Here is a 25,593-nt window from a genome sequence, read left to right as displayed (position 1 = left end):
ATAGACATACTGTTCTGTTGAACACAACAGTAGTTTTGGCTTATAATACAGCAGTTTCTTTTAAAGAGGACTGCAAGAGCAGAAACTGCTTTTTCAGCCTTGTCTGTGTTTTCTGCCCTGTATACAGTATATTAGGAGTGTGACTGTACACACAAGTCACGGTTCAATACATACCTTGGTATGAGGGTTACGGTTTGGTGGGGCTTCAGTACAACAAGAAAAACAAAAGGCTTTTTTTGCTCACAGCATTTCAAAATCAAAATTTGTTTCCCATTACACTATTACTTAAGTGAAATTTTTATAAATATGAAAAGAGTGACTATGTTTTTTTTTTTTTTAATGAAAAGGGCAGTACAATTCAATCAGTTAATATAAACATATTTGATGTGAAAGATGTTATAGAATGGATAATGTAATAACGTGTAGAACATGAAAAGTAACATCAGTTACTTTGCCGAGTAAGTATTTACTCTTACGGTGAGGTAAGTGAGTTGGTAACTCAATTAATTTTTGGGAGAAGTAATTTGTAAGTGTAACTAATTACATCTTTAAAGTGAGATTACCAACAGTGAGCACAAGCAGCCTACTTTTGATGAGCAATTAGTGAGTTCAGGGCTATTGCAAAATTTGCAATTGTGAAGATGTAAACATGAAAAGTTATTATTTTAAATTTAAGAATAAATACTTCATAGTTTTAAGTAAAATTTCTTCAGCTAAAGAAGACAGTCGTTTAGAATGATAGATAAATGTTTGGACAGATTGGGTATAGTTCCCCTCTTCGCATGAGAATAAGACCATAACAGCATTCTTGTTACCTGCTTGCAGCTTGAATGCTCAGGACTGGAGTCACGCAACTGTGTATTCTTCCATTTGCGGTCTTCATCCAACTCTTGCTTCATCTTTAATTCACAGTCAAGAGTCATCCCTGACAATTATTAATCATGCTCTGCAAGCTTCTGTTTCCCTACACAGCAGGCATCACCACGATGTGCTTTTTGCACACTAAAAAGGAAAAACAGCTTTGATTCAGCAACACCCACATAGCGCTAACTTATTCATGTGGTGTCTTGGAAAATCCGAGCAAAATTTAAAAGAACAATAATGACATACAAAACAAATGGTCGACTGATTTTCTTAAGGGTTTGACAGGTGGTGCATTATGGATGCGATACACATGTCAAGAGAGTTTGCTGTCAGTGCTTCAGTCCCCTCATCTAAACTATTATCTGTTCATTTTAGCTGATATTTGATTGAAATCAGTGAGTATATGTCTCTAGTCAGTGCTTGATCATTTCCAAACTCTTGTGCATTACTGTATTACTTCCAAAAGAAAAAACCCTTGCAAGCACGTAGAAATTGTAATTTTAAATTGCTTAATAAACCTCCATTATGCTTTCTAACCATCGTTTTCAAATCACACATCTACAATAACTAATCCCACCTTTATAATGACAGCCACCAATTGTGCAAGTTCTCCTACTTGAAAAGATTAGAGAGGCCTGTAATTGTCAACATGGGTAAACCTCAACCATGAGAGACAGAATGTGGAGGGAAAAAAAACAGAAAATCACATTGTTTGATTTTTAAAGAATTTATTTCCAAATTAGAGTGGAAAAGAAGTATTTGGTCACCTACAAACAAGCAAGATTTCTGGCTGTCAAAGAGGTCTAACTTCTTCTAACGAGGTCTAACGAGGCTCCACTCATTACCTGCAATAATGGCACGTGTTTTAACTCTTTATCGGTATAAAAGACACCTATCCACAATCTCAGTCAGTCACACTCCAAACTCCGCTATGGCCAAGACCAAAGAGCTGTCGATGGACACCAGAGACAAAATTGTGGACCTGCACCAGGCTGGGAAGACTGAATCTGCAATAGGTAAAACGCTTGGTGTAAAGAAATCAACTGTGGGAGCAATTATTAGAAAATGGAAGACATACAAGACCACTGATAATCTCCCTCGATCTGGGGCTCCATGCAAGATCTCACCCCGTGGCATCAAAATGATAACAAGAACGGTGAAAAAAAATCCCGGAACCACTCAGGGGGGCCTAGTGAATGAACTAGAGAGCTGGGACCACAGTAACAAAGGCTACTATCAGTAACACAATGCGCCGCCAGGGACTCAAATCCTGCACTGCCAGACGTGTCACCCTGCTGAAGCCAGTCCACGCCCAGGCCCATCTGCGGTTCGCTAGAGAGCATTTGGATAATCCAGAAGAGGACTGGGAGAATGTATTATGGTCAGATGAAACCAAAATATAACTTTTTGGTAGAAACACAGGTTCTCGTGTTTGGAGGAGAAAGAATTCTGAATTGCATCAGAAAAACACCATACCCACTGTGAAGCATTGGGGTGGAAACATCATGCTTTGGGGCTGTTTTTCTGCAAAGGGACCAAGACGACTGATCTGTGTAAAGGAAAGACTGAATGGGGCCATGTATCAAGAGATTTTGAGTGAAAATCTCCTTCCATCAGCAAGGGCATTAAAGATGAGACGTGGCTGGGTCTTTCAGCATGACAATGATCCCAAACACACAGCCAGGGCAACAAACGAGTGGCTTCGTAAGAAGCATTTCAAGGTCCTGGAGTGGCCTAGCCAGTCTCCAGATCTCAACCCCATAGAAAATCTGTGGAGGGAGTTGAAAGTCCATGTTGCCCAACGACAGCCCCAAAACATCACTGCTCTAGAGGAGATCTGCATGGAGGAATGGGCCAAAATACCAGTAACAGTGTGTGAAAAGCTTGTGAAGAGTTACAGAAAACGTTTGGCCTCCGTTATTGCCAACAAAGGGTACATAACAAAGTATTGAGAAGAACTTTTGGTATTGACCAAATACTTATTTTCCACCATGATTTGCAAATAAATTCTTTAAAAATACAACAATGTGATTTTCTGTTTTTTTTTTTCACATTCTGTCTCTCATGGTTGAGATTTACCCATGTTGACAATTACAGGCCTCTATAATATTTTCAAGTGGGAGAACTAGCACAATTAGTGGTTGACTAAATACTTATTTGCCCGACTGTACATGCGTTGTGTTGAAAAAAAAGAACACATTAACTACATTTAACTCACTTTTATTTTTCTCTCAATGTGCAAAACCAGACTATTTATTCATTTACAACAACCTCTTCAAACACATGACTTCATTCACCGTTCACATACCGCTACATGATCAGGTGTGCCTTTTATTGCTCAAATTCTTTTTTCCATCACAAACCTTATTGTACAATAAAAAATATGGCCTCCATTGTGAGTTAATCACGTGAACACCAAATGAGACAATAATCTAAGGCACTAAAAGTCTTTTCGACTTTTTCCAGCTGAAGCTAATTTGCAACATTAACCTTAACATTTATTACTTTGTGAATATAAATGGCAACATCAGAGAAAGCATATTGATCGATAAAGAGCCGTGGCACATCATACATCGCATTATTATCTACCATAAATATATGCGCCAATATATGCAATCTATTATTTAAGATGATGAGTAGACAGCAATGGCTTGTTTGTTGTCTCCAGAGATGATTAACATATAAAATCCCATAGGCACAATAATGTCCTTTTATGGCTAATCTGCAGTTGTTGTGCAAGCATGCCTGAAAGAAGGCGATGAACTCATGGCCGATATGTTTTGATCACATCTTTGATGGGCCTCCTGCATATCGGGCAACATGCGTTGATCTGCCTCTTGAGCTTCAGTCCACAATCGTTGCACAGACACATATGACCGCAAGTGTAGATAACCGTGTCCACTTCTTGGTCAAAGCAGATGGTGCATTCCCCGTTTTTCTCACAAGAGGGCCACTCTGAGCCACCCAGGCAGGGAGATACAGGAGGACTGAGAGGGGAGCTGGGAGCAGTCACTATATGAAACGGGAGAGACATTGTATGAAGAACAGAGCTGAGTTGAAATACTATGTCTACATACCTGCAATGTATCACAAAAGTGAGTACACCCCTAGCATTTTTGCAGATATTTAAGTATATCTTTTCATGGGACAACACTGACAAAATGACACTTTGACACAATGAAAAGTAGTCTGTCTGCAGGTTATATAATAGAATTAGGCCTGTCGCGATGACAAATTTTAGTGTGCGATAATTTATTAAATAAATGTGATATGCAATATTATTGCGCCCCCCCCCCCATTTTTTTTTTTTTAAACAAATTCACAATAACACTGTGAGAATATAGTATATGGCGGAAAACACAGACAAGACTGAAAAAGCAGATTCTGCTCTTGCAGTCCTCTTTAAAAGAAACTGCTGTATTTTAAGCCAAAACCTTCCATAGCAGATTCATGGCGCATGAAGCCCCCCAAACTATTTTTAATTTGTCCATTTTACCCTGAAAACCCCCGTTTACAGACGTCGCGCAACCGCTTTTGTTTGTTGTTCAAAATGTGTCTCATTTTTAGCTTAGAATCATTGATGTCTAATATTTCGTTTAAAAAAAAAAAAAAAACGACTTAAAAAAAATTATTCACTCACATATTTTAGACTTTTAAACAAATTATGTCACAATGAAAAAATGGTGTCTGTAAAAAGGTAACGGATATCTACCTCATAACTATCACTTAATTGTATTTTTTGTGTCAGTCGCATTTTCTCCGAATTGATCCCCCCCCCCCAAAAAAAAAACGTTTAAAATAGGGCTGTAAAACAATTAGGGCTGTAAAACAAAATTTTCAATCCAGTTAATTACAGCTTAAAAATTAATTAATCGTAATTAATCGTAATTAATCACAATTCAAATCATTTATAAAATATGCCATATTTTTCTGTAAATTATTGTTGGAATGGAAAGATAAGACACAAGATGGATATATACATTCAACATATGGTACATAAGTACTGTATTTGTTTTTTTGTAACAATAAATCAACAAGATGGCATTAACATTATTAACATGCTGTTAAAGCGATCCATGGATAGAAAGACTTGTGTAGTTCTTAAAAGATAAATGTTAGAACAAGTTATAGAAATTTTATATTAAAACCCCTCTTAATGTTTTCGTTTTAATAAAATTTATAACATTTTCAATCAAAAAATAAACTAGTAGCCCGCCATTGTGATGTCAATAATTACACAATGCTCATGGGTGCTTAAGCCCATAAAATCAGTCGCACCCAAGCGCCAGCAGAGGGCGACAAAACTCCAAAAAACACAAGTAACAAGTTGGCATTGCACTGTGCTGTCATTTTAATCTGTTTGAACGGGTCATGTGCGTTAATTGCGTCAAATATTTTAACGTGATTAATTTAAAAAATTAATTACCGCCCGTTAACGCGATAATTTTGACAGCCCTAGTTTAAAAGGGTAAATATATGAAAAAGAATATTTCGACCACTCCTTGATGTCTGTGATTTCTGCATCGCGACCCTTGATATTTTACCATGTTTCACCCATAAAATCCCCCCCAAAATCCAGCTGTGGCCATTCACAGCCGTGTCTTGACACTGAGTGATACATGGTACATGGCGTTTTTGGATCAAAACAAGGTAAGTACACGATAATATTTCATTAAAGTCATGGCGTCTGTAATTCTGCTCTCGCGTGCTCTCACCTCCAGATAGGGTTTTACTGTTTAAAAAACATTAAAAAAAAAAAAAAAATGCCCTCCTGTTTAAAATGTTTCTTTCCCCCGAAAATTGAGATTTTAAGCTTTCCAATGATGTATAACACATGCATATCGGACAATTTTGAAAGCTGGCCAAATTGGGGGTCTCAGAGCGGAACTTCAAGTCACCTAAGTGTTTTCCGCCACATATCAATAGATCAAAGTACACCAATTTATACTTAAATTCAAAATTACTTTTTAAGAAATCACAACTAAAAACAATAGACCATGCCTCTTTTAAGTAAAAGACAACAAAATTACTAGCGCACAGAAACACAGAATAAATAAAATTGCACTTAATAATTCAAGCATCTAGGCAAATGAAAACTTTTCCCCTCATAGCTTCTGCTATGGTGTTTCGTGTGTAATATTGTAAATGGATGTTTTCCGAGGCACCATGACGTGCACGCAACGGTGTTGTAGTAAGCAGTGTCTCTACACAGCCTGCCGAGAACTACAGGTTGAAGTGTTGTAAGCGCCGTATGTTAATAAAAAACAAAGTTTTCAGCACGTCGTGTGTTTGATATAATTGCCAGAAACACAAACATAATAGGACACCATACAGCTTCCTTTTTAATGTTGTCCTTATAATGATGATCTGCTACATCATAAATCACTTTGTGACTTTCCACCTCCATGATGGAGCGTTCGTCATCCATGTTCGCTGGTTAAACCGTGAATAAGCAAGTGGGCTGTTGACTCCAGGCCCGGCTCCGCCCATTTTGACGGATTCGTCTCCAGCAATAATAAAAAATAGCCTAAACAATCTGGCGGGCTCTGGCACGCCAGAGATGGTCCGCAGTCAATCTGGAGCACTGACGCGGCTGGTATACGTTGAACAATAGGATATAATGGGAACAACTTGGCTCTGGTGCTATTTTTTGTCGGAAACAGAACGAAACGGACCCAGAACGAAAATGCATTTTGCGTAGTTGTTAATAAGGAAGCCGAACTTTTAACAGCACGCGCACACGCACGTGCACGCGAGGCGATAAATCGCAGCGGAAAAATTACGGCCTTCATTTTTATTTACCATGCGATAAATTGGATTATTGCATATTGCGACAGGCTTAAGAGTTAATTTATTTTCCCCTCAAAATAACTCAAAATATAGCCATTAATATCTAAACCCCTGACAACAAATATGAGTACACTGCATAGGAACTACTAGGAGTGGGAACCTCTTGGTACTTCACGATACGATACGATTTGCGATACAAAGCTCACGATAACGATGATCTGACAATATGGCGATACAACGATGATCGATACACTGGTCAGGAAATCATTCTAGGATATTCTACAAACAACTAATGATCAGAAAAACAAGCTTCTGCTTTGAATTTGAATGAATACATCACTAGTAGACGTCCAATCCATTTGAACTGGGAGGCTGGCAGTCGTTCATTCGCTGCCATCCCTCCCACTTCAAACGGATTGAACGTCTATGGCCGTCAGTGGCAGCCATTGCCAGGCAATGAGGTAATTTTGGGCCATTTAAGGTCATTTACCTGTTGATGTTCAGTTACTTCCTGTTGATTTTGGGGTATTTTATGGGTCACTTTCTGTTTATTTTGAGTTACAGAACAGGTGGTGACCTGGGAATCACCCAAAATAGGCAGTGACTCAAACTCAACAGGAAACGACCTGTATATGCCCTAAAATGAACCGCAAGTGACCTGTAAATGCCCTGAAAATCGGACAGAATGACTGTGAATGCTCTGGTTTCGAATGAACCAGCGTTCCCAGTCTAAATGGATTTGGCGTCGTGCACCGTCAATGCAGCCTTAGTAAGGGTGTAACGGTACATGTATTTGTATTGAACCGTTTCGGTACTTGGTGCTCGGTTCGGAACGGACGCGTACCGAACGAGTTTCTGACGTAATGTAACCCTTACTTTTCGAGGCTGTGAGTCGATCGGGTTACAATTTCTTTGTGTAAATTATATTCACTCCGTCTTCTCTATTATAATGAGGACCAACACGGTAGGACAGTATAACCCAGAACCCAGAAACGTCAACGGCGCGACAACGTGGCCGCCACGAGAACGCAGTGAAACGTGGCCGTCAAAGTCAATCAGCCAATGCACACCAGCTGCAGTGACGCGTCCCAGAAGCGGCTCAACGCGATGCACGCGGAAAGAACGGCAGAGTTTATTATTTGACGCGAGATGCGGCCCTCCTGCGTCAATACTACTAGCTAGCAGACCAGGCAGACCGGAAGTCACTTGTGTAAAAATACGGTGGATCCGGTCGATTTTCAAACTAATATGCAATCGTAACCCACGTTTTGAGTCCATCAGATCTCTTGAGTGGTAGATCGGGGCACAGTTGACTTGTCTTTGTTGATTTACAGTTGTCTTCTCTGCTATAATAATAACCAACAGGGCCCCATGTTCAAAACCCTCCTACCACAACAAAACAAGTAGGAACTCATATTCACATAGGAACTAAAGTTATACAACATAAAATATACAATATAAATGAATACTACATCACATTTGTGAAATACAAACACATATTAAAATGAATAATAGCCCATTTAAATAAAATATATTGAAATGAGCTAAAACACCTGTAATCAAATAATACAAATAATACACAGATCCTGCTTACACAATTAAATTGATTAATTTCTGTGTGGCGCTTTAACTTGAGAAAATCCACCAATAAAGCTTTTGAAAACTGTTCATAAGGAAAAAAAAAATCATTGAGGCATTTCATTTGTAAAATACATGTTAAAATCTTTTTCATTGGGATTGTGTTTCTCTTTAGCACAGGACTTCTTTTTTCTTCTTTCTTTCAGAAAGAAAGCTGACCAATACGTGGAGGCTGAAAGGCAAATTGTTGTTGGGGTAATATCTTTAAATACCCGCTACTTTTTGAGCAGAATTCTAGCTTTGTATAGGCTGCTGTTCCTATTGTTGAAAGCACAAAAGTGTGTAAGAAACAACTAGCACATTTATATTTTGCATTTTGTTTTCTTACTGTACCCAAAATGAACCGAACCGTGACCTCAAAACCGAGGTACGTACCGAACCGAGATTTTTGTGTACTGTTACACCCCTAAGCCTTAGAGTTAACTGAGACACTATTATGGTGAAGGATTTTGGGAGCAACTTGTTGGTTCTTTTTTTTTTTTTTTAAATATTTTTTTCGACATTGACACCTTTTTAAAACGTTATCTCAATTCTTGGCAGGAGTATATCGATAACCTTTTTGGGATACAAAGTATCATGATATATCACCTTTTCGATATTTTGTCACACCCCTAGGAACTACGTACATCCCTAAATGTCCAAATTGAGTACTGCTTGTCATTTTTCCTCCAAAATGTCATGTGACTCGTTACAGGAGTGCTGTCAGCATTGCTGCAGAGGTTGAAGAGGTGGGGGGGTCAGCCTGTTAGTGCTCAGACCATACGCTGTACTCTTCATCAAATTGGTGTGCATGTCTGTCACCTCCGGAGGAAGCCTCTTCTGAAGACGGTACATAAGAAAGCCCGCAAACAGTTTGCTGAAGACATGTCAACAAAGCACATGGATTCCTGGAACCATGTCCTATGGTGTGATAAGACGAAGATTCATTTGTTTGGTTCCGATGGTCTCAAGCTTGTGTGGCGGCGACCAGGTGAGGAGTACAAAGATAAGTGTGCCATGCCTACAGTCAAACATGGTGGTGGGAATGACCCCCCCCCACCACCACCTCTTCAATCTCTGCAGGAATGCTGACAGCACTCCTGTAACGAGCCACATGACATTTTGGAGGGAAAATGACAAGCAGTACTCAATTTGGACATTCAGGGATGTACGTAGTTCCCACGCGGTGTACTCACTTTTGTTGCCGGGGGTTTAGATTTTGAGTTATTTTGAGGGGAAAATAAATGAACTCTATTATATAAGCTGCACACAACCTACTTTTCATTGTGTCAAAGTATCATTTTGTTTGTGTTGTCCCATGAAAAGATATACTTAAATATCTGCAGAAATGCGAGGGGTGTACTCACATTTGTGATACACTGTAGCTGAAGCTCTTACACCCTCCTAAAAAGTTATAAACCACCACATACTTTATATAGGGGTGTTATTCTTACCCAGGGAAGATTCAGACGCAGAGGAGGATCTGTTGACACTGAAGGCCAGATCTGAATCGCTGTCGTCTGGGCTGCTGCTCTGGGAGGTGGTGGGGGATGTGGAGGGAGGACTGGGCTGCAGCGTTCCTGGGTCACAAAGATAAAGACGTTAATTAAGAGCTGTGCGTGAAAGCTGAGTAGGAAGCGCATTTTTCCCTTGATGCTATCCTTGAACCTCTTGCATTATTCATATTAGTTATGTGTTGTGTTGTATTTGAACTGGAAGGGGGTTTCTTTTTCTTTGAAGCTAATGACGTTGGATCTCAAAATATCAGTCCCAGATGATGGGAGTTCTGGGACTAGGACAGAAATATAAATTATTTGAAAAGGGAGACTGCTCATCCAAAAATGACTCAATGTGAAGTTTTAGCATTACGTAAAGTGGGTGGAAACTGTATTTTTTGCACTTTTAGTCCTATTTTTTTCTTCATAGCTTGCCTGGTCCTGCAACTGATAATCAGGTGCAAATTACATATTGAAATATGCAAGTTTTTAAATGTTCAATTTCTTTATTAAGACATGTCAATTCTTGGTATCGGTTATTGAAAAATAAATTTCCACCCCAAAAAAGTGACTTGTAGTCCAGTATAACTCATATGTTTTATGTTTTTTTTCTTTCATAGTGCATTTTTTTATTAGTGCGACCTATTCTCCAGATCAAATTAAAGTGAGTAAAAAATACAGTAAATGATGTCAAATGTTTGGGCATAATTTCTCACACAATGGAATAAAAAACAAGTGTCAAGTGTCAGCCTAGGCCGAGCTTCAAATAACTGTTTGACACACATTAAAGTAGTACTCCTGCCTCAGCGTTCTTATCTTTTGATAAAACCATGCAAGTACCCATGATATGATTTGTGTAATTGATTTGTTTGTTGTTTTGTTTTCAAATTGAATATGCTTTAATGACGCCAAGTTGATTTAACTTGAGAGGTCAACTAGAGGTTAGCAGGAAAAACATGTCTTTCAGTCAAGCATTCAGGGTTTGTTATTGCTGTCTATTGCCACATACAGTCGGAGTTGGGTAAACCATTTAACTGGAGCCATTCCGAAAACGCTTGATCTGATTTAGAGCAATTCTTGATTCCGAGGCTTAAAAACAACCTAAAATGGCTAGTTGTAAAGCCAATTAATGCAAGAATGACATAAGAATTCGCCAATTAAATTATTTTTAATACCAAAATACTGACAGAAATTGTGTTTATATATGAATAAATATCAATATTGTGTTTGTTACTTTCGGGCGAATTGGCATTACTTATAAAGTGCAAAACATTAAATCAAAAGTGGGTTTGAAGCATAAGTGATATTTATGGAAAGATTTAAACAAAGTGCGATCAAACAAAACTAAGTATATTGTTCTTCACTTGTTTTACATTACTGCTCACTACCGGAAAAAAAAGTAAACATTCAATTAGGCAATTAAGTGCATTCTTTTTTAAAAACACAACAAGAAAAACATTTTGACATGATTTTGCTCTCTCAGAAGTGAAGTGCTTTCGTAACACTTAAAATTAGTGTTGTCCGATAAGGACATTTTTACAGATGACCGATATCCTGATATCGTATAACTAAAAAAATGCGTTACCGATATCAAATCAATACCGATATATGTGGTCATACACTTAACATGTTATTGCTAATTGTATTGATGCCCTACTGGATGCTTTAATAATGATAAATGTAACAACTTCAAGGTTTTCCAAATAAAATAAACATTCTGTGATAAATAACAGAACAGCAACTGAAGTTATAAAAATGTCCCAAATATATGATAGAAATTAAAATGAGGCAAACTGTCCTTAATTGAATTAAAGGAATCACCGTATTGGCCTGGCCCGAATATAAAACGGCCCTGATTATAAGATGACCCCCTCTTTTTCAAGACTTAAGTATGAAAAAAGACTTTTTGAACACCAAATTAATTTTTATACAGAAAATAATTACAGTATATCTGAAACAAATGATTATAACAATATATTTCAGCGATAAAGCATGTTATTTTGCCTCATTCAAATCTTAATATCTGAACAATTAAATATGTAAACTAAAGTGCAATCACATTTGCAAACGAATGGCTTCTGGTTTTTGAAATGTAAATTAACCAATCTATTGTGATGAAACAACAAAATTGCAATAACTGCATTAACCATCAAAGTGAAGTCTAACTGTAACTGTAGTCTTGTAACAAATCTGAATAAGGAAAAACATTGCAATAAAATAATGCATACTGGTTAAACTTGAGAGTGGCTGAGATCTGTCATGACAGAACATCGCTTAAATGATATCTGGCCCCATCTAGCGTCGTGAATGGGTATAACGTCTAGACCGCGAATATAAGACGACCCCCACTTTTTCAGTCTTATTTCAATGCAAAAAACACCGCCTTATATTCAGGCCAATATGGTATTCACAATTAATAACATTTACAGTAGTTACCCCAAAGAGCCACTGGGAGGCGACCAAAGCATTACAAATACAGGCAGGCAATCATCATTATCGACAACCCGATAATATCGGACAACTCTACAATGGAAGTGTGTTAACACTAATTGACTGGCTAACGTTAGCAGCTAATGCCAGTGCTACAACTGAGCTTTACTTGATTGATAACGTGAGCAGCTAACATTATACAACAATCTATACTGGATGACTACATGATGGCCACAAAGAGTGATCTACCAAAGTGCATCTATAATTGGAAGTTTGCTTCTGTTGTAAGTCCACTTTCGTTATAAGTCTGTACTTCGGCTGTGGTCATTTTGCATTATTGTTTTAGCTATTGGTATTCCCAGTTTTTTTTTTCTTTTGAAAAGTGTTTGGTATTTTCAATTTTCCTGATGCTTCCCCGCCACCATAAGTGAGACTACAGCATCCAAAAAAGCAATTCTATTCTTTTTCAATAACAAGCAGGGCCCAGTGACGGGTGCAATTTTATCACAACATTGAGCAGCGGGAATCAAAACTACAGGTAGAATGAAATGTCCTGCTCCTCGCCCTGATTGATATCCGAGAAAGGCGCTGAAATCTATGGTAAATTCTGCGATTGCAGATTCCTCGAGGGACTAGGACACTCACAGGACACTAGTAGTATCCTGTTTTCAGTCGCCGTGAATCTGGTTTTATCATTTGAATACAGATGAAATTGTTACATATATGGTTCTCTGTTACTTTTTCTACCTATGATAAGGCTATTTAATTTCTTTTTTTACTCTTTGAGTCACGATGCAACCATTTTCCATGCCCTAGAATGAAAAACAGATCAGTCCCTTAAGCTTTGGTCTCATTTCGTGTACCAGAAGCAGCTTTCTCAAAGCAGAACAATAAACACAAGTACTGTATACTGCAGCTCTTTATATGTTTTTCCCCACTTTAAAAAAATATTTTTCACAATGGAAGTATTACATTGCCAGAGAATCACAAATGGTTCTGTCTTACGTCATTCTTTGTGTACCAGGAAAGGGCCTTCATACATACAGAAGGGCATAAAAACAAAAATATAGTGCTCCGTGAACATTCCACTAATTGCGCCGTTCAACCTCGGTAAGAGGTCTGCCCTCTTTAAGTTCAAGTCAATTTTGTCTTTTGTGTTCTACCCCAGTGTTTCTAAACCTTTATTTAACCAAAGCTAGTATCTTTTATATGATTTTTGTACCACACCACCTACAAAAAAGGTCTAGACCAAGTCAGTTGGATGCACATGTTGGGTGTACATTCTCCAATTTAATGGACGAATGTTAAATTGCTTAACCTGTCAATATATGTCATTGGCATAAAAAGCTGAACAAGGCTATATTATTTGCACTATATAAGAAATGTCTGCTTCTACAGTAACTTTGCTCGCTCTGACTCCACTTACCGAGTATCTTGAGTCTGTTCACAGCCCCGTGTAGGGCGAAGAAGGCCCACAGCACCTGAGAAGGGTCTACGCAAAGCAGCCTGCCACGTCCCACTCCGTTCACTCCGTGGTGCACCTCTCCACTGGGCAGCAGACTAAAGCTCAGCACGTCCCCGGAGCACGGCATCGGGAACCCACGATGAACCACCCAGTACTCCTTACGGTCCAGCAAAACCTCTGGATCAGCCGGCAGGTCCCCGGCGTGAAGACTAGCTGGGTCACAGGACGTCAAACCAAACCACAGCGCCCCGAAATAAGGCAGACCCAGATGGCCGACCTCTACGTATAAAGTCTCTCCGGTGTACAGAGGCCGATCACTAAACACAAGAGTTCGACTGCTGTCCAGAAAGTGGATACAAGCAGCTGAGCGGTCTGCGGAAAGTATGATGTCGGAGCCGCGGATGGGGTGAAAGTGCAGGTCATTGTTCAGCGGGGAGGGGAGGCTCCGAACCACCCTGGAGAATCCGGAGGAGACAGATGAGGCCGGCGTGTTGGAGGACGAATTGGATGAGCAGTAGGGGATTAGCTGAGTGTAAGTATTGAGCTGGATGTTGGCCATCTTGGCGGCAGCGGCTTGGTTGTTCTCCAGTTGATTATTGCTGTAATTGGCCGAATCGTGGCTGCTTTGGGGGAGATAGGCACTCAGGCGGGCGGCGCTCAGGCAGCTCGAGCTGACGCTCTCGGCAAACGTGCTTTCTGGATGGGGAAAAGAAGTGCGTGACTTGATTATATAAGGGTCATCTCGTGTAAACTCACTTGCACTTAGGCTGAAAATGTGATCTACATGTGCCATTGAGGGCTCTTTGGGTTCTTGTTCAGTCTACGTTTGTTTATGTGAATGCATTTAGTGCTTCGAGTTAGTAGAACACAATATGTCCAACACTGGTTAAACAACTCAAGTAATGTAACATGTTAACATTCCCGAATGTCTTACACTGCAGATCCGCACCCTAGTTGGTACCTTTTTATACACTTATTTAATTGGTATTCATGTAAGTAATGTTGTAAATTGATAATCAAGTGAGAGCGAATGTTGTATGTCTGAATGAAAGTTTTAAAAAAGTTAAACACTAATTTTCTTTGGTTTTTTTTCCCGCAAGTGTAAATAGAAGTTAAAACAATAAGATGCTTGTTCCCCCCAAATAAAATTACAGTGGTACCTCAACATACGATCCTTTTGACAACCGACATAAATGACATAAATGCTCGAAATACAACGGTTTATGAAAGCGTCGCAATTGCATTGTTTTCCACAAGACAGTAGCACGGCAGATTTTCTTGTGAGAGAAACCATCATGGGACCCAACAAAGTTATCCAGGAAAAGGTGGTGCTTACTAGAGGTGTGCAAAATTTCCGATTCTTAGATTATTCACGATTCGGCCGTGGAAGATTCGAGAACGATTCACAAACATGCAAATTCTGATTATTGAAATATGCCAAGTAAAGAGGAAGTACAACACACTCAGCGCGCTGCGCGCTCTTCGGTACGCAATGAGGAAGAACGGAGCGAGAGTAGCTAAACATCATGCTTCTCATTATCCGGCCCCTCGGGTAATGCCATTGCTCAACTCACGGCTCTAGCTCAACTCATGCCACGAGATAAAAAAACACAACAACATACCTGACTGCTGCCGAAAAGCTGCTACAAGTACATCCACATAATGTTATGGTAGATATCATTTATATAGGACTAGATGATATATAGATTCGGTAGCGTTGCAGCACATCTACAAAAAGCTAGATGCTGGTGTTAGTAAACGGCCGCCATCTTAAAGCACTACACTTCCCTGCAAGGCTGTTGTAGCGAACCTTCCAAGCAAACCTAATTACCTTTTTATCTAAAATACTCCTAAATCGGTAAAATATTGACTTGAATCTATCTTTAAAATAGTTTTAAAACTTTCACATGCCGAAAGTAGATGAAAGGGAAATTATGGAATAACAGGAGCAATTTTAACAACTTTAACGGTTGATTGACAACATTAAATTAATTGAATGTAGTTTAAAGCTGCTGATTCAGAATGGGGACTGGAATTTTTTATTTACTGTTATTTTTGTATATTTGTTTACTGCTATATGTTAACTTGATACTGAAATAGTAGTTTGGTTTAGCCTGAGAGTATTTTTGAACTATTTTGGAACTAATGTACAAAACATTTAAAAAAAAAAAAAAAAAAAAAAAAAAGAAAAGGAGGGGGGTGCATCAATAATCGTTTTATAATCAAATCGGAGCCTCTGAATCGTAATCGTAATCGAATCGTTAGGTGCCCAAAGATTCCCAGCTCTAGTGCTTACCATTGAAATTAAAAAGGAAATGATAGAAAAATATGAGTACCTCTTTGTACCTCACGATTCGATATGATTTGCGATACAAAGCTTAGGATAACGATGGCTTTACAACGATTATCGATACATTGGTCAGGAAATCAACCTAAGATATTCTACAAAACGACTAATAAACAGAAAAACAAGTGTCTGTTGTGAATTGGAATGAGTTTACTATTAGTAGACATCCAATCCATTTGAACTGGGAGGGTGGCAGCGAATGAACTCCCACCTCAAACGGATTTAACGTCTATGGCCATCAGTGGCAGCCAATGCAAGGCAACGAGGTAATTTTGGGGCATTTCAGATCATTACTTTATTGATTTTGAGTCAGTTCCTGTTGATTTCGGGGCATTTAATGAGTCACTTCCTGTTAATTTTGTGTTACAGAACAGGATGTGGCCCAGTGATCTCCCAAATGAATTGGCAGCGACTCAAACTCAACAGGAAGTGGCCTGTAAATGCAACTAAAGTGAACAGAAATTCACTTGTAAATGGCCTGGAAAACAGAAAGAGTGACTGTGAATGCTCTGGTTTCGAATGAATGAATGTTCGTTCGACCCTCCGAGTCTAAATGGATTGGGCGTCGACCGTCGAGCGCCATCAATGGCAGCCATAGAGTTAACTGAGACACTATTTTAGTTGAAGATTTTGATAGCAACTTGTTGGTTCCTTTTTTTTAAACATTGACACCTATTTAAAACAATATCTCGATTCTTGGCAGGTGCATATCGATAACGTTTTGGGATACAAAGTATCACGATGTATCACCATTTCGATATTTTGTCACACCCCTAGTGTGGTGTGTGTGTGGGTGAGCAAGCTAGACAACGAGACTCACCAGTCCCCCCCTTACCCCCGCCAACAACAATAGAACATGAAAAAGTAAAAACTTCCGCACCTCTGTCACTCTCTCGTCAATCACATGGTGTGTTCAGGTACAGCATGCAAAACACAACTGCCACATTAGAGTCCGATTTGTTACATTAATTTAATAGTATCAGTACCTGCATTATGTACCTGTATTATTATTATTTATATTTAGCATTTGTTTTGCTATGTGTAATTGGTATAAGTTATTGTACCTACAGTATAAAGGATTTAGCGTTGTTTTTTGGGCTGTGGAATGAGTTCATCGATAATATACAATGTATTCTTATGGTAAAATTTCACTCGACCATTTCGACTTACAAACCAGGCGCTGAAAAAAATTAAATCCTTATGTAGAGGTACCGCTGTACGGGGAAACAGACCAAAATGCCTGAATTATATTGATGGTTGCTGAGCTAAGGTTTTGTCTGGCGGGACTTTGAACTACAGTGCTACCTCTACTTAAGAATGTCTCTACATACAGAATTTTCAGGTTAAGACACACCTCAACTAGAAAATATTGCCTCTTGTTAAGAAAGAAATTTCAGGATAAGAAAGGCAAAACTACAGTATGGCTGGTAGTCGCAGCCCCCAGAGTTTACTGAACGTGACCGTGATCGTATGTCGAAGTACCACTATACTTATAGCTGCTCTGCCATTGGCTATTGCAAAGCATTCCTGGCATCCAATTGGCGAAGACAAATCTCTACTGTATGTGTATGTGTGTATCCCAGCGTCCTCTTCATCCCCCCCCCCCCCCCCCCGTGTTCCGACAGCTTCACATGAGTGTATTAACTTTCATTCTTTACTCTATTCTTGGTTTTTTACATGATGCACAACTCAGATTTTATGTTGATTGTGCAATAATTGTAACATGTATTTTTTACATGTTTTGATACATTTTTATGCATTATAGAAGATTTATGTCTGAATTTTGGGGGGCTTAGAATTTGAGTATTTACATATAAACAGATTTTCAGGGAGGGCCAGGCCCCCCTGGTGGCCGAAAAGTGCCACTGCATGTAATTGACTTTCCTATACAGTATATGATTTTAAAATTAAGAATTCACTGTAAAATATTGTCTATAAAAGTTGTAAAGCAACATAAAACAACAACAAAAATGAACTAAATGAACAAAAAAAGATATTTTTATGATGGGTCCAAATTATTTTTTCGGACAGATTATGTGACTAGCACTTTAGACGGTCATTTGCTTTGCTTAGTCAAAACCACCCGTGGACCGAAAAAGCAAGATGGATATACGTGATTTTTTACAAACCTAAGCTTTCAAAAGTGACAACAACTATTGAGCAAGAACCAAGGACTGAAAATGTGGACTATGAAACACTAGAGACCACCGTCAAAATGGTGAGTGAGGTATCAATTTGTCCCACTAAAGACGCTAATTGTACAACAGAGCCACCACCGGTGTCTTGCCAATGTAGTTACCCCCGTCAAAAATTGTGTCCCCTGGCCTCGGGAGCGTGCACACACACATTAGTTATGAGGGTTGTCGACTTGAATAATTAATTGAAGCCAGAAAAGAACCACAGTTATATATTTTGGACATCGACGTTTACTAAACTGGAGAAACTCCACAGGACTTGAATTGCAGTAAGAACAGTTATAGGTCATCCTACGAGTAAAACAGTGAAACATTGCCTTTTTTAATGTTCAGTACGTATGTTACGGTATACGACAGAAAAAAAAAGATTTTTTTTTTTTTTATGGCTGTGCCATGTTTCAAAATCTCATAGATAACTATGTCACCAAAACATTGAAATCAAGCAAATCAGTGAAGTGCAGTGGCTCCAGGTTCCACCCAGACTGGGGTAACTACATTGGCATGACACCGGTGGGCGTACCATATTCGAAAGATGACGATCTTGGCGAAAAGTATAGCCTAAGCAGCCTGATTTTAGAATTCCCCTCAAGAATGATGGGAAACAAAAAAAAACAACGCTCATTTTCAACTTATTATTATAAATATTCTTGTGAATTAATTTTGTTGCTGACACTGCGTATTGGGGTCATCAACATATTGTACCCCCCCAGCCCCAAAAGTCAAACTCCACCTATGCATTTACATGGAAACGTGTCCTAGTTATAAAATTTTCAAGTTTGGAAACTACTTCCAGAACCAATTCATAAGAAAAGGTATCACTGCATTATAATATATGCAAGTTTAGATACTATATTTTCCTCTAAAGTCAAAAATTTGAATTTTCCTGGTGACTTACTCAATGCAGATTGTATAATCAACAAGCACTTATTCCAATTTATTTCAGATAACAGTGACAACCTAATAGGCATTTTATTACTGTCCACATGACTTCCCATCCTATGATCATCTCACTACACTACTGCATTGTAAAGGTTTCATAACAAAAGTGCTGTAAACAAATCTATCTCTAGAAACGACTCATTTGACTTATGATCCATTCCTTTATGACTATTTCAAGTGATGGTACGTAGCAGATGAGTACACTGGCCCCTCACCAAAGCTCCTGGGATCTGCAGCCTTGACCAAACATGGCTATAGCTCCTGTCAGACTGAATATAAACATAGCAAGGGAGGAAACTACAGGGCAGCCAGTGATGGAAATAAAAGGCAAAACAAAGGGGCCCAACAAAGCTGGGCAGCGAAATGGCGAAAGACTATCGAGGGAATCATTAGGAGCGAGACGGCCAACAAAACGAAGACTAGATATCACAATATGTTTTTGCTCACTCAGTGATGCTAATTGCTATGCTGTATGTCCATCCCAAAGTTGACATTGGAACTTGGCGGCACAGCTGCACTCTACCCTCTTTAGAAGCTGCTTAAATTAGCTCTGTATTTATTGACACTATGTAAATATGTTCCTGCGGTTTAACAGTCTCAAAGCCAAGTTCAACTTACACAGGGCTTCAAGTTCACCTTTTACGTTGTCTAAGTCAGTCCAATCAAAATATCACTTTAATTATATTTGAAAAATAAATACATGCTCAGGTTGCCTTGTGTGAACATGTATCACCAGTCCCTATGAAGCGGCCATGTATCAACAGCCAGAAAAATGTAAAAGAAATATGATACAAGCTTGCGTATTTTTTTCTCTATGCATTTCTGGTCTTGAGGCCTTTTTTCAAATAATTATTAAAATGAAAAAGACCATTGCATTAAATTACTCAAAATACACACCTTTTTTTTTTGGATTAGAAATTGCACCTCGCTAAAGTCACACCAAACCAAAAATGCACAATGAATTATGGGGAAAATTTTTAAATGTATATACAGTGGGGAGAACAAGTATTGGATACACAGTCAATGGGAGTCAGTGTATCCAATACTTGTTCTCCCCACTGTAAGTCACACTGGAGTCGAATTACGTCGATTTATGACAGCACTGCAGTTTCGTTGTTTTGCCGCAAAACGGACGCACGGCAAATTTTCATGTGAGAGAAATCAACACGAGTTCCAAGAAGGTTAGTGCAGGTGGTGAAGATAGGAAAAAGGTGACTCTTTCCATTGAAATGAAGATGGAAACAGTGTTGTCACAGATTACTTGAAAAACTACAGTGTATCACAAAAGTGAGTACACTCCTCGCATTTTTGCAGATATTTAAATATATCTTTTCATGGGACTACACTGACAAAATGACACTTTGACACAATGAAAAGTAGTCTGTGTGCAGCTTATATAATAGAGTTAATTTATTTTCCCCTCAAAATAACTCAAACTATAGCCATTAATATCTAAATCCCCGGCGACAAAAGTGAGTACACCCCTTATAAACTACGTACATCCCTAAATGTCCAAATTGAGTACTGCTTGTCATTTTCCCTCCAAAATATCATGTGACTCGTTACAGGAGTGCTGTTTGCATTGCTGCAGAGATTGAAGAGGTGGGGGTCGGCCTGTTAGTGCTCAGACCATACGTCACACTCTACATCAAATTGGTGTGCATGGCTGTCACCCCAGGAGGAAGCCTCTTCTGAAGACGGTACACAAGAAAGCCTGCCCGTCTCATCAAACCATAGGACATGGTGCTTTGTTGATATGTCTTCAGCAAACTGTTTACGGGCTTTCCTTTCCAATGAAAAGATATACTTAAATATCCGCAGAAATGCGAGGGTTGTACTCACTTTTGTGATACACTGTAATTTAATGACTCATTATGCCTCAAAAACTAATCTAGTTACTTCACTGATTATTATCAAAGTAACTAAGTTACTTCAAAAGTAATTTATCAGTTAAAAATATGAAGTCATGGCTGTATTTCCAGTAAGCAAATGCAGCCGTTTGTGGTATCTCTCCTGCCTCTTGGCTCTTTCACTGTTCGTGTCCTGACGAGGTAGCTAGGCTAGGTTGTGTTGGCTGCCGCCACCGTAGACTCACACAGCATGGTAATACACGTGACCCGTATTTTTTGTCCTCCGATTACAAAACCGGACATATGATGTCACTCCCAAACTCAAGAGAAACATTTCTATTCTAGATGCTCTTCGTACATGACTACATACATTATGGGGCAATAACAAAATAGTAACATTCAGGCACTAAGGAAACTAACTTTAATTAGATTACTGGTTTGGAAAAATGAACGCGTTAGATTGCTCGTTACTGAAAGAAAGTAACCAGATTACAGTCACTGGATGGAAATGATAGAAAAATATAAGCCTGGTGTGCGCATCTGTGAATTGAATCGAGCTTCGTCATTTACTATTATCATTTATTTCAGAACTTGTGCAACACAACACGCCTACTGTCCACAGCAGTTACGCCAGCAACAACTGAACATTTAAAGAGAAAGTAAAATCTCAGCTGCACCTTTCTTACGCTATGATGTCAGCCACGCGGTGTGTTCAGGTACAGCATGCAAAACACGTCCGCCACATTACAACCTGATTCATTACATTATTGCAGGAATTATTATTATTATTATAATGTTATTCCATTTTTACTTATAATTTATTTGTTTTTCTACGTGTAACTGCCATATGTAAGAGTACCAGTAGTATTTATTAAGGATTTAGTGTAAGTTTTCGGGCTGTGGAATAAATTAATGGAATTATAATGTATTCTTATGGGAAAATCCTGCTCGATATAAAACAATTTCGACTTACAAACAAGGTCCTGGAATGAATTAACTTCGTATATAGAGGTACCACTGGACATTATGTAAAATGGAGAACAAAAGCTAAATAGGTATCAGTTAACATAACATACAGTATTAAGGTTGGGGAATGAGGTATATACCGTACTGGCCCGGATATAAGATGGTGTTTTTTGCATTTAAATATGACTGAAAAAGCGGGGGTCGTCTTATATTCGCAGTCTAGACATTATACCCATTCACGACGCTAGATGGCGCCAGATATCATTGAAGCGATGTTCTGTCATGACAGATCTCAGCTACTCTCCCCATTCACGACGCTAGATGGCGCCAGATATCATTGAAGTGATGTTCTGTCATGACAGATCTCAGCTACTCTCGTTTAACCAGTTTGCATTATTTGATTGCAATGTTTTTCCTTTCAGATTTGTTTCAAGACTACAGTTACAGTTAGACTTCACTTTGATGGTTAATGCAGTTATTGCAATTTTGTTGTTTTATCACAATAGATTGGTTTATTTACATTTCAAAAACCAGAAGCCATTCATTTATGAATGTGATTGCACTTTAGATTACATATTTAAATGTTCAGATATTAAGATTTGAATGAGGCAAAATAACATGCTTTTTCTCTCCAATATACCTGTATAGTTATAATAATTTGTTTCGGATGTACGGTTAGAATTTTCTGTAGAAAAATTAATTTGGTGTTCAAAAAGTCTTTTTTTAAACTTAAGTCTTGAAAAAGAGGGGGTCGTCTTATAATCAGGGCCGTCTTATATTCAGGCCAATACGGTAGTACGCACCTGAGTATAAGTCAAAGGTCCAGTAAAATTAAGAAAATTGTCTGGAAAATACAGTATACAAATGCTGAAAACTTCATATCATTAGTGTTGTGATGCAGTAGTGCCTCTATTTCCATCTAAATTGATTATCTGATTATTATCTTTATAAAGTAGAATTTATGATACAGCTGTAATATTGTACACCATTAAAGTGTGTCATGACTGTTGCAAAGTGTAATGGCTCAGGTTAAGGGAGACAAACGCAAGATTTACCAAGCAGCGTGACTTCCTGAGTGATGCCGTAGATATCAACGATGGCCCAGAGCGGGCAGCCGATGCTGAGGCCACAATGGAAGAGGATTGGCTCGCCATCATTAATACTGTAGAATACTCTCCCGTGGCGATCGGTCCAGAAGGCAAGCACGCTGTCTTTCAAGGCGAGTCTTTCAGGCAGTGCCTTGGCCCAGTATCCGGGCCGCGTCACCAAATCTGGACAAGCGTATTTGGGGATGTCAGATATGATCAAATCACTTGGGTCCAGACTGGTGAAACCAAAGCGTAGAGCTCCACTCCAGCCGGTGTGCACTCCAGTAAGACGAAGTCGCACCTGAATCAGAAACATTGTTTGTGAAAAATGGTGGCGAGGGTACATCTGGGTGAGAGGGTGAGTGAGTTACTCTCCCTGACATAAGACACACACTTTTTTTGTTTGGTTTTGCGCCATCTGATATAGCCCTCCAAATATCATTTGTAACTACTGTGGGGCAAATAAATATTTTGTCAACAGTGCAAGTTCTCCTACTTTAAAAGATTAGAGAGGCCTGTAAGTGTCAACATGGGTAAACCTCAACCATGAGAGACAGAATGTGGAAAAAAAATCAGAAAATCACAATGTTTGATTTTTAAAGAATGTATTTCCAAATTAGAGTGGAAAATAAGTATTTGGTCACCTACAAACAAGCAAGATTTCTGGCTGTCAAAGAGGTCTAACTTCTTCTAACAAGGTCTAACGAGGCTCCACTCGTTACCTGTATTAATGGCACCTGTTTTAACTCATTATTGGTATAAAGACACCTGTCCACATCCTCAGTCAGTCACACTCAAAACTCCACTATGGCCAAGACCAAAGAGCTGTCGAAGGACACCAGAGACAAAGTTGTAGACCTGCACCAGGCTGGGAAGACTGAATCTGCAATAGGTAAAACGCTTGGTGTAAAAAAATCAACTGTGGGAGCAATTATTAGAAAATGGAAGACATACAAGATCACTGATAACCTCCCTCAATCTGGGGCTCCATGCAAGATCTCACCCCATGGCGTCAAAACGATAACAAGAACGGTGAGAAAAAAACCCAGAAGCACACAGGGGGACCTAGTGAATGACCACAGTAACAAAGGCTACTATCAGTAACACAATACGCCGCCAGGGACTCAAATCCTGCACTGCCAGACGTGTCCCCCTGCTGAAGCCAGTCCACGTCCAGGACCGTCTGCGGTTCACTAGAGAGCATTTGGATAATCCAGAAGAGGACTGGGAGAATGTATTATGGTCAGATGAAACCAAAATATAACTTTTTGGTAGAAACACAGGTTCTCGTGTTTGGAGGAGAAAGAATTCTGAATTGCATCAGAAAAACACCATACCCACTGTGAAGCATGGGGGTGGAAACATCATGCTTTGGGGCTGTTTTTCTGCAAAAGGACCAGGACGACTGATCTGTCTAAAGGAAAGAATGAATGGGGCCATGTATCGAGAGATTTTGTGTGAAAATCTCCTTCAATCAGCAAGGGCATTGAAGATGAGACGTGGCTGGGTCTTTCAGCATGACACTGATCCCAAACACACAGCCAGGGCAACAAAGGAGTGGCTTCGTAAGAGGCATTTCAAGGTCCTGGAGTGGCCTAGCCATTCTCCAGTTCTCAACCCCATAGAAAATCTGTGGAGGGAGTTGAAGTCCATGTTGCCCAACGACAGCCCCAAAACATCACTGCTCTAGCGGAGATCTGCATGGAGGAATGGGCCAAAATACCAGCAACAGTGTGTGAAAAGCTTGTGAAGAGTTACACAAAACGTTTGGCCTCCGTTATTGCCAACAAAGGGTACATAACAAGGTATTGAGATGAACTTTTGGTATTGACCAAGTACATATTTTCCACCATGATTTGCAAAAAAATTCTTTAAAAATCAAACAATGTGATTTTCTGTTTTTTTTTTCCACATTCTGTCTCTCATGGTTGAGGTTTACCCATGTTGACAATTACAGGCCTCTCTAATATTTTCAAGTGGAAGAACTTGCACAATTAGTGGTTGAATGAATACTTATTTGCCCCACTGTATATTCCTCATTCAAATTTTGCAAGAAGAAGACTGAAACCAGCATAGACATCATTTTTCTACACTTCTCACTCTCCATTGCATTGGTCAAATAACATAAGGTTTGTTTTGTTATGACTACTGTCCAATTCGTGAATTGATTTAAACAGTACACAATGTGCCCGCCTGTAACCATAATTATGTCATATGTGTGATATATGACGAGTGAAGTACGTAAAGTATGTGGCTACATTTTGAGTAATGTGGTTGCCAAATATGGTAAAAGAGGGCTCAGTCAAATAAACCATGGACCTAAACAACAGCGGAGGGTTTTAGCACAAAGAATATTTGTCTTCTTATTAGGAAATTGATCTACGCTTATAAACGAACAACCACATATTTACTGTAATATTACATGTTAGGGCGACCAAACGTCCTGTTTTGTCCGGACATGTCAACTTTTTACATCTTGTCTGGGGCATCCAGGGGTTTTATAAATTTGTGAAAATGCCCGGTTTTCATGATTTTTCTCGGGACCA

General features: G+C 39.0%; 1 protein-coding gene across 1 annotated transcript in view; it reads right to left on the bottom strand.

The window, feature by feature from the left end:
- Positions 1-2,949: 2,949 nt before the first annotated feature.
- The window catches only part of neurl1b (neuralized E3 ubiquitin protein ligase 1B), a 44,113-nt gene continuing 21,469 nt past the window's right edge, over positions 2,950-25,593 (bottom strand). Inside the window, exons 3-6 of the mRNA XM_057851114.1 lie at positions 23,015-23,348; positions 13,624-14,358; positions 9,726-9,851; positions 2,950-3,876 (exon numbers count right to left, since the gene is read on the bottom strand). Of these exons, the coding sequence (XP_057707097.1) occupies positions 3,629-3,876; positions 9,726-9,851; positions 13,624-14,358; positions 23,015-23,348 (1,443 nt within the window). The 3' untranslated portion in view covers positions 2,950-3,628. The remainder of the gene's footprint in view (positions 3,877-9,725; positions 9,852-13,623; positions 14,359-23,014; positions 23,349-25,593) is intronic.

The sequence above is a fragment of the Corythoichthys intestinalis genome, chromosome 11 (assembly GCF_030265065.1).
Source record: "Corythoichthys intestinalis isolate RoL2023-P3 chromosome 11, ASM3026506v1, whole genome shotgun sequence".
Taxonomy (NCBI): domain Eukaryota; kingdom Metazoa; phylum Chordata; class Actinopteri; order Syngnathiformes; family Syngnathidae; genus Corythoichthys; species Corythoichthys intestinalis.
Note: the sequence above shows the minus strand (reverse complement) of the source record. Positions and strands in the feature narration are given on the sequence as shown.